At 38.2% G+C, this 10,886-nt stretch overlaps 1 protein-coding gene across 1 annotated transcript in view; it reads right to left on the bottom strand.

The window, feature by feature from the left end:
* Positions 1 to 10,886, bottom strand: part of NUFIP1 (nuclear FMR1 interacting protein 1) — an 83,509-nt gene that overhangs the window by 32,672 nt on the left and 39,951 nt on the right. The window contains exons 6-7 of the mRNA XM_007947834.2: positions 8,407 to 8,499; positions 2,778 to 2,971 (exon numbers count right to left, since the gene is read on the bottom strand). Of these exons, the coding sequence (XP_007946025.1) occupies positions 2,778 to 2,971; positions 8,407 to 8,499 (287 nt within the window). The remainder of the gene's footprint in view (positions 1 to 2,777; positions 2,972 to 8,406; positions 8,500 to 10,886) is intronic.

The raw sequence follows: 10,886 nt of genomic DNA, 5'->3' as shown, positions 1-10,886 counted from the left end.
ATCTTCCTTCCGAGGAGTGGCTGGTGGGTTTGAACCGCCAGCCTTCTGGTTAGCAGTCAAGTGCCTTAGCCACTATGCTACCAGAGCTCCCAGCAAATAAAATTAGATACAGCCTTCCAGTGTTACCGTAGGGGAAAAACCAAAACCTAAACTCACTGCCATCAAGTTGATTCTGACTCTTACCAACCCTACGTGACAGAGTTGAAGTTCCCCATCGGGTTTCCAAGGCGTAAATCTTTATGGAAGCAGACTGGCTTACCCTTCTCCTGTGGAGTGACTGGCTGGTGGGTTCAAACTGCCAAGCTTTTGTTTGGCAGTCCAGTGCTCTAACCATTGAGTCACCAGAGCTCCTTCTGGAGGGAAAGGTAATGCAAATACTTATATACATACTTTTGCGGTGCAGTCAGTTACTTGGTATGGCTTTTCTAGCCATGGTCTTTGTGACTCCCACCAGCTTACTGGGTGGGACCATGCAAATAAAGTGTAAGAAACTCTAAAGTGGGGATTGGTTAGTTTTGTCATTCTGCTAGGTTTAACATGAGCCCTCCTAAAGGCAGAAGGGGGATCTTACTGCCATTAAAAGAGAAGAGCTGGAGGTGAAGCGGAGCACGTCCTTGGACCTGACATCCCTGTGTTCGACCTCCTTGGCAGAGATTCTCTGGCAGAGATGCCCTGGCAGAGACACCCAGCTGAGAGGTGGCTGCAGTGGAACCAAGAAGCATATAAGACAGAGTGGGAGGCTTGCCTGGACCACAGAGCGAGAAAGCTGGGTACCTTTGGGCAGGGGCTTGCTGGCAGAGTGGAGTGCACGTAGGTGTATCTATCAGCAGAGTTAAAGGAGCTTTGTAACACACTTGCCCAAGCAGGGCAGAGACCAGGCCGAGCAGCGTGTCTGAGACCACAGCGGAGGGGAGACTGTCCTGATCAAAGAACTGTATCCTGAGCACATTCCTGATCCTGAATTATAACCTAGTATTTCCCTAATAAACCCCATAATCATGAGTATTGTCAGTGAGTTCTGTATGGCCACTGCAACGAATCATCGAACCCAGCAGAGAAGTACTGAGTGCCTGGAGAGGGACGGTCGGTGTCAGAATTGGTAAAAAAAAAAAAAAAAAAGGCTGAAGGATGGTGGCATGTTTGGCCTCATAGGGTTAAGCCTTGGGCTACTGATGGTGATTCTGTCTCCCTCTTGTAAAGTTAGGGGAGGTCAGAAGATGCCATCCCCAAGTCCTTTTTCCAGTTTTCATTTCCCAGGAGAGGAAATGGAGTCACGGAGGCTGAACGACATCCATACGTGATAGAATCCTGGTACTTTAGTATTTCAATTTATAAATTAGCAATAAACATACCTTAAGCTGCAGCAATTAAGTTTACTCTAGAATAAAATATAAACATATTTAAATATATTCTACACTCTGAGGAAGAACACTATTACTCAAATACAATTAACTGACATTATTTACTCAGATCATGTTTGTGCTTAGTAACATAAATATTACTGGCTTCCACAGGAATTATTGCTTTATAAGTGGGGGGAAAATCCCCCATACTTGGGCAGTTTGAATCCACAGTATCACTACATTTAAAACAATCATAAGAAAATTCCCAAGATTGCATCATACTATGAAAATTATCCAATAAATATCTCTCTCCTATACCCTGCCTGCCCCCATGTACCCACCTCCAAGACTCAGAAAAGATGTGCTGAAATTAGGTTTCTAACAAGACATGTCTATTAAAAGTAAAAACACCATTCTACTTTTTTATATACAGGTAGTCTCTGACTTATGATATATCCTAGTTATGATGAAGGAGCTCTGGTAGCATAGTGGCTAAAGCACTTGACTGCTAACCAGAAGGCTGGCGGTTCAAACCCACCAGCCACTCCTCGGAAGGAAGGTTGGGCAATCCTACTTCCATAGTGATACTGCCTCAGAAACCCAAGGAGGGGTCGCTATGAGTCGGGGCCGACTCGACGGCACATAACAACAACAACAGTTATGATGAACCACACTTACAACTGTCTATTGTTTTTGGTTTTTGCACATCTTATCGTTAGTAATATGTACTACAAACAATGTTGCAGCATGTAATATGCTGATATTACCATTCTCAGATGTTCAATTTTATGACTTACTGTTTAAAACACTGCCATATTAATTTATCTTTCTAAACTAAATCAGGAACTTCAGTTGTTTGAAAACATGGACCCAAATGCTGATTGCTTTGTGACAGTCAACAGGCAGATTTGGGAAGCAGTGAGATATTAACTGCAAAACATATAAAGAAAAAAAGAAAAGGACCATAAGACAACTCCAACCAACTTTCTGACTAGACATGCCATTCCCTTCACAGGGATGATTCAAACGATCCAGAACCTTCCACGGTGGAGTTACGACCACAACTGACAAAGTGCCAATGTCATCCAACTCTTCTTGATCGCTGGAGTAAATTTTTGATTTATGTATTTTTCTAATGTATGTACTGATGTATGAAAATATATCTGTAAGGTTATACGCAATGTTTCTAATCCCCAACGACAAATAAAGATTGGATCTGTAAAGATACTGATTAACAAAAGACAATAATAATGAAAACTGGAAAAACAAAAAGAGGTATTCTAACCACTTATAACAGAGCTATTAGAATGGAGCCCTGCTGGAAATCAGGAACTACCTGCATTTGCTGTTAAACATTCTGCAAACAAGACTGTAAATAGTCAGCTTCAGCATTATTTTCTATACACTCACAAAAGAGTTTTCTGTTTAGCTTACCAGAATCATTGTCTGCCAAAACACCAAGAGGATCTACATTTGCCTCAAGTGGATCTTCAGCTTTTGACTCACATGAGGGACTGCCTATTCCAATTGTTGCTCTATGTCCACCTCTGTCATTTTTCCATCTGTGATGTTTGCCAGGACTTCTGATCTCTGCTACCTGTGAATGTCTGGACATCCCCTTCATCTTTCTGGAGTGAGAAAAATATAGTTCTTAATTTAAAAGGCACTGACTTTTTAAGAAAAATTTTATAAATACTACTAAATATCTCCATTCCCTGGAGAAGGATATCACTTTGTAAAGTAGAAGGTCAATGAAAAAGGGGAAGACCCTCAACAAGATTGATTGACAGAGTCCATCCTAACAATGGACTCAAGTATAGCCAGGATTGTGGGGATGGCGCACGACCAGGCAGTGTTTTGTTCTGTTGTACATGGCATCACTATGAGTTGAAGTCAACTCATCAGCACCTAACAACAACAACAGCACTAAATGGGAAAAAACCTAGCTGTCAAGTGACTCACCTATGGCCTAGTGCATCAGCATTAGAGAACAGAAAAAAAATAAATTCAATGGTTTCTAAACAGAGAACTCTAAGATAGAACTTTAATAGGGCAGCACACTACAATATATCATACTTCATTATCAGTTCTAACGTATATTTCCTCCCATAGAGAATCCCTCTGAAATTGAGCTGTATTGTATAATCAATGGCAGGTCAATCCAATTGGCAGTATTCTTTCATTCCTAGTGTACATAAAATAAAGGAGTTTCACAGAGTTTATAAAGGAGCTCTGGTGGTGCAGTGTTACGGCATTTGATTGCTAACTAAAAGTTTGGTGGTTTGAATCCACCAGCTGCTCTATGGAAGAAAGATGAGGCAGTCTGCTTCTATAAAGATTTACAGCCTTGGAAATCCAACAGAGGTCACTATGAATCAGAATCAACTTGATGGTAGGATTTGGTTTTGCAGTTTAAAAAGTACATTAACTCTTGTCTACTCATTTTTAGGAGCCTTAAAGGGTGTGAGGCATTTACAAATACAATGCCTTGTGTGGTGTACTGATAAACCTTTGAAAAAGATGAAACAGATACCATTCTCTTCATTTTACAGAGAATAAACCTAGATCTAGCAAAGTAACAGCTCAAATCACATGTTCTCTCAACCACCACAACTACATCTCTTAGAAATAAAATACATATAAGCATCTTCTACTCTCAATCAGGTATAGGGAAAAAACAAAGACCACTAAAAAAAGTTCATCATATGCATTCTCAGCAGTTAATAATACTAGCTATCATTTGGTGGAGCTCTGGTGGCATAGTGCCGAAGGCATCTGACTCCTAACCAGAAGGTTGGGAGTTCAAACCCACCAGCCACTCCATCGAAGGAAGGTGGGGACAATCTACTTCCGTAAAGATTTACTGCCTCAGAAACCCAGTGGGGGTTGCTATGAGTTGGGATCAACTCAATGGCAGTCGGTTTGGTTTTTTGTTTTAGACCCTTTGATGGACAAGTTTTTACAAAGATACACTGCCTTTTCTAATTTGTCATTTAAGGTGTTATGAATTGAACTGTATGTCCCCAAAATATGTGTTGTAAATCCTGACCCTTACAAACCTGTGGTTATACTCCTATTTTGGGATGTGTTTTCTCTGTTATATTAATAAGGCAATATTAGTGTAGGATGTGTTTTAAGCCAAATCACTTTTTGAGATCTGAAAAGAGCAGATTAGGCAGAGAAGCAGCAAGCAGAAAAGGGAGAAGACAGATGGCACATCACTTGAAGATCATCAGGGAATCAAAGAACCTTTCCCCCAGAGACAAAAGAGAGAGAGAGAGCCTTCCCTTCTCCTAGAGCTGGCACCCTGAATTCAGACTTCCAGCCCCCTCAACTAAATTTCTGTTTGTTAAAGCCACCCTCTTGTGGTACTTCTGTTATAGTAGCACTAGGAATCTAAAACATCAGGCAAAATATATTTTTTGGGGGACTGCAATTAGGAATATAAAATTTAGAGATCTGGGTTCAAATGCCAATTTTGCCACTTACTATCTGTGTCCTTGGAAAATATCTTAGCCTATGTCCTCCTTCATTTGTAGAATGGGAAACATTGGAATACAGAGAGAATAAAGTAAGATAATATACATAAAGTGCTTTGCATTTAGAGCAAGGTAATATTCCAAGCCCCTAATAAATGGTAGTTATTATCATAGTAACATAGTAACATTTTCTAAATAGTTTGTCAACATATTGCAGTTACCATCTCTGTAATGAAGACTTTCTTAATAGTTTATTGGAGTCATCATGAGCCTTAGAATATTTCTTTCCAAAATACCAAATATATACTTTAAATCTTACAGAAAAGCATAGCCCAATCTCTGACAGCCATTCATAGATGTCAAGCTAAGAACTCAACATTGCTATAGCAGATGAAACAGGTAAGGTCTCTGCCTCTGGCCCACTGTCCCTATGAGGACAATGAGAGACATTACCTTCCTTGGCCTTCCATTCATAGATGTCTTCCCTATGCTTGGCCAGAATCTGATCACAGCTGGCTTTTAAATGACTTTTAAGATATTCACTAATAAATAATAATTTAGCATGATCCTTAACTGGTAAGATCAATAAAATCTCATTGAGGAAGTGGTATCTGATATTACAGTCCACCTCACCTTTGAGGGCATAGTTGTTCTGTTACTCCATTACTTAACAATCAATTGAAAGGAAAAAATTTAATTAATAAATGTTTAAAAATATTTAGAAAAGATGTAATATAACTAAAAACATAGATGTATATAATCTAGGGAGATTAAAAAAAACAGTTATTTTTTAAATGCTCAAAAAAAAGATGTTGGAGAACTAAAACCCAAATATAACACTAATTACATTAAGTATAAATGAACTAAACACTAGTTAAGAAAAGATATTTAATCTGGATTATATATATAAAAAAATTATCAAATTATACACTTTATGAAAGATATACTTTACATATACAAACACCGAAAGTTTAAATGGAAAAAGCTGGAAAACAATATGCCACCCAAACACCAACCAAAAGTAATCTGGGATAACAATATTAACACTAGACAAAGTAGATGTTAATACAGTATGTATCATACTAGACATAAAGATACTTCATAATGTTGTTAAAAGGGTCAATGCAAAAAAGACAACAGTTTTACATTTGTATATAGTAATAGTATAACTTTAAAATATGTAAAACAAAAGTTGACTATCTCAAAGGTGAACTAGGTAAATTTTGCAGTTTAGTATTTTTAACACACCTCTCACAGTAGTAACTAGAACAAGCAAAGAAAAAATGCAGTTGACCCTTCAACAACAGGAGTCTGAGCTGCACAGGTACATTTATACATTGATTTTTTTCAATAAATGGACTGTAAAATTGATCATTTACTACCATAAGATATACACAATCTATTACAAAAAGTTAAAATTTATCAAAACTTTCACACACTTATACACAGTACAAGGCACTGTTTGCAATCAAGAGAAATGTAAATAAATGTAAAGATGCAGTATTAAGTCATAACTGCATAAAATTAACTGTTGTGCATACTTTATTACTGTAGTAATTCTGTAGCCATCTCTTGTTGCTACTGCTGTGAGCTCAAGTGTTACCTGTATCTCCTTAAAATGCCATGTTATGCTAACCATCCCCACATGAGCAGTTTGTTACTCAAGAAAAGTGCATATTGCAGTAAAAAGTGACCTCTCATGGTTCTTGAATATCTTCCATGATGCTTAGTGCAATACCACAACCCTGAATGACACCATGAGACCCATACAAAGTGTCACTAGTGATGCTGGAAGTGCTCTGCAGAGAAAAGTCATGACACTGCATAAAAAAGTTTAAGTGCTTGATATGTAGCACAAAATGAGATTTGTAGCTGTGGTTACCTACCATTTTAAGATAAATAAATCCAGGGTAAGGATCATCATAAAAACAGAAAAGGAAATTGTGAAGCTGTTACTGCAGCTTTGTCAGTAGGCATGAAAATGTTGAAATTTTCACGAAATACTTTTTTTTATCTCATATTGAAAACACAACTTCTATGTGGGCACAGGATTGCTATATCAAAGGCATATATATAGATTCTAATACGATTCAGAAAAAGTCAAGTCATTATATGACAACTTAAAACAAAAGGAAGGTGAAGGATCTAAAGCTAGAGAATTTAATCCAGCAAAGGAAAGCTGCATAATTTTAAAAAGAGGTTTGGCTTAAAAATTGTCAAGATAACAGGAGAAGTAGCTTCTCCTGCTCCTCTTCAGAAGAAACAGACGAGTCCCCAGACATCATTAAAATAATGATTCAGGAGAAAGGATATCTGTCTGAACAGGTTTTTAATGCAGACAAAAGTGACCTATTATGAAAAAAAAAAAAAAAAATGCCACAAAGGAAATTAGTAAGGAAGAGAAGTGAGAACCAGCATTTAAGACAGGAAGGGATAGGCTAACTCTACTGTTCTGTGCAAATGCAGTTGGATTTATGATCAGGACAGTTTACATTGTTGGTAAGGCTCTGGTCAACGGTAGGCTATCAGTAGTTAAATTTTTGGAGAGGCAAAAGTTATACGCGGATCAATCGTGGGAGAACAGAAGGCAGTGTTTGAACATGGAGACAGCTTAGGGGGTGGGAGTGCATGGGAGGAAAGGACACAGGGAAGAGCTAACTAACTACAGGGAGGAAGTGGGAAGAGAGCTGTGGGGAATCACAGTCAATGTCATGAAACAAAATGTGTACAAATTGCTGTACAGAAAATGAATTTGCTCTGTAAACTTTCACCCAAATTTCAATAAAAATTTTTTAAAAAAAGTCTTATGTAGATTTTCAATTGTGAAGGGGTCGGCATCCGAACCTCTGCATTGTTCAAGGGTCAACTGTAATTTGTAAAATTATGTAAGATTAAAACACAATAAGCAACCTAATACAGAATATTACTATACTCAACAACTGAAGACTAGACATTTTACAGAAAGATCATGAAACAAGTACCCCATACATCCTTAAAAAATGAAGAAGCTTATTATATATTAATATAAGATAATCTTCAAGTATATCATTTAGTTAAAAAAACAAAATGCAGAATACTCTACTCACTGCCGTCAAGCAGGATCTGACTCATAGCAAGTCCTCCTTTGGTTTCTGAGGTGGTATCACTACAAAAGTAGATTGCCCAACCTTCCTTCCAAAGAGTGACTGGTGGGTTTGAACTGCCAGCCTTCTGGTTAGCAGTCAAATGCCTTAAGCACTATGCCACCAGAGCTAGCATTTCCAAAAAAGAAAAGGAGGAAAACACAAAGCTATTCTCTATGTGCTATACACATACCCTAGAAGGACAAAACGGGTTGTTCTGAAGAAGTGAACTGTTTAGCAAGAAGATAATGATATTTCCCCCCACTGTATACATTTTTGAAAACCATATGAATTTAAAGTGTTACTTACTTAAAGTCAAAGTGAAAATATTACAAAGACAAATATTTCAGAACTGGAGTGTAGAGATTTTAATATTTTAGTGTATGCTCTTTTTTATAATCTAGAACTATTTTCAGTTTAAAATCTGCTTTATGAAAATGCAAATGACTTTAAAGAACTTACCCATACTGTGTTGTAGTCAATACCGCACCTCTCTTCTCCTTTTCAAGTTTTAACTTTTTCTTTCTTTCAATATTGGCCAGAGTTGGGTAGTTTCTAGGAAATAATAAAAAACATTATTTAATAAAAGGCTTTTTGAGTTACAATTTAGTTAAACCATCCAGTAACTGGTGCATTTGGCAATATCTGTTTAACTAACAACTACTACATGGCACTGGTAGAATTCCTGCCTTCCAAGTGGGAGATGTGAGTTCCATTCCTGGCCAACACACCTTGGACGCAGGCTTGAGTGCTGCTATGATACTGAACAGGTTGCAGCAGAGCTTCCAGACTAAGATGGACTAGGAGGAATGGCCTGGTGATCTACTTGTGAAAATCAGCCAGTGAAAACCCTCTGGATCACAATGGTCTGATACACAATGCATCGTGGGTATAGTGCAGGACAAGGCAGCATTTCCTCCATTGTGCACAAAGTGGGCATGTGTGGTGGTTATGTTTTTGTGTCAACTTGGCTGGGCCTGGCTGAGTGGCTGGGCAGCTGGATGTAGTATTCCCCATGATGAGACTGATAATCAACTCCATGGTGGAATCTATTGGGAGCAGCTGAGTAGCTGCCTTTGGGTATGTGGTCTGCTTCCCATATATAAGCAGCAGCTTTGGGAATGGTCTCTAGCTTATGGCACCTTGAATCTTGCATGTAGCCATATCATTGTTCAGCAGCCTGCCATGCTCTGCCAACCGTGGGACTTACAATGGACTTGGATTAATGGCCTGCCGTGTGATTTGGTAGTATCAGGACTATGCCTTTTTACTTGTTAACCTTGGGCTTGGCAACCTCAGCAGTCAGTGGCTGCCTGAGTAAAGAAAAGTCTCTAGCTCCAGTGGGATGGAAACAGGAGGCAGAGCTAGACCCCAAGGTTGAGGGACTTTCACCCAGCCCCTAGAGCCTGGCACTTTGAACTCAGACTTAAAGCCTCCAAATTGTAAGAATAAACTCCTGTTTGTTAAGGCATCCTATTTGTGGTATATTCTTGTCAGAGTGGCACTAGGTAACCGGAACAGCATGAGTCAGGGGCTAATTTGATGGCAGCTAACAATAACAACAACTAATACATAAATCATTATAAACCCTTAATTGCTCCAAAATTTTATTTAAAGGAGGAAAAAGTAGACAATAACAATAGAAGTGCAGAACAGCTGCTAGCACACAAGCTTTGCTACAGTCAGCAACTAAGTAAGGAGCTTACACTAGAATTTCAATCAAATATGTTAGTTCAGATTATTATTATTATCTTGGTAGTAAGACTTTCTCAATGAAGGAAGCAATGTATTTACTTTCTAACACAAGAACCCTATCTCATTAGAATGGGCCTCTGAGTAGCACTAGATTAGAAAATGCTATCCATACATCAATTTCACTTTTCAATATATAAGATCATCTAAAAAACATTCCTTAAACACAGTAAATGCCTAAAAATGTATAAAGATTGAGGTGAGGAAGAAGTGAGATCAAATCTAGCTGAAGAAATCCAGAAAAACAGTAACATGAAAGAAAATGATCTTATTAAAAAGTAAGTATGGTACAATGTCATGAGACAAAGTGTATGTGAATTGCTGTATGGAAAGTGAATTTGCTCTGTAAACTTTCACCTAAATCACAATTACAAAAATTAAAAAATTTTAAAAAGTAGGCATGGTGTTAATTAAAAAAGCAGATGAAGAAACTTCAGAGTGTTCTAAGTAAAGCAAACACTGCAAACAAACTGAGGCCCCAGAAAGTACGAGATACTCGGGGAATGGCCAAGTAGTTCATTTTGTATGAATACACAGTAATAAAGTTACTGGCAAGAAAGGGAGACTGAAGCCAAAATGTACTTTGAATGTCATACTAGAAAGTCTGTAATTTAGTTGAGCAGGCAAAGGAGAGCCACTATGAGTTATAAACAGAGATACAAGGCAGTGATTAAGATCAAATCTGACAGCAGTATGGATTGCTTGACAAAGCGTTCTTTGCTGTTTTACACAACTGTGTGACGGTACAGGCACCAAACTCTGGTAGTGCAAGGGACAGAGCCTAAGAGTATAAAATATACTCCAGGAGAAGAAACCAGAAAGCAGCTCTTTACTGCTCAGCCTGGCTGCGTATCACAGTATATTTTAAGAAACATCAACAATGGTATTTTGCCAGTGTTTCTGGGACTCCTCTAGGCCCACTTTTAAAATATTTGCATCACTGACTTGAATGGTACAGATAATATGAAGCTACACTGAAAGACAAACATGGAAATTACATTGAGTAAGTGGTGAAATGATCAAAAAAAAGGCAATGAATTTCAAAGAGGACAGTACAAAGCCATATATGTTGTTGTTGTGTGCTGTTGTGTTGTCTCTGACTCATAGAGACCCCTCCTTGGGTTTCTGAGGCGGTATCTCTACAGAAGTAGATTGCCCAATCTTCCTTCCAAGGAGTGGCTGGTGGGTTT

This window comes from Orycteropus afer, unplaced genomic scaffold (genome assembly GCF_000298275.1).
Source record: "Orycteropus afer afer isolate SDZICR_OR568_19922 unplaced genomic scaffold, OryAfe1.0 scaffold00194, whole genome shotgun sequence".
In the NCBI taxonomy this organism is placed as follows: domain Eukaryota; kingdom Metazoa; phylum Chordata; class Mammalia; order Tubulidentata; family Orycteropodidae; genus Orycteropus; species Orycteropus afer.
Note: the sequence above shows the minus strand (reverse complement) of the source record. Positions and strands in the feature narration are given on the sequence as shown.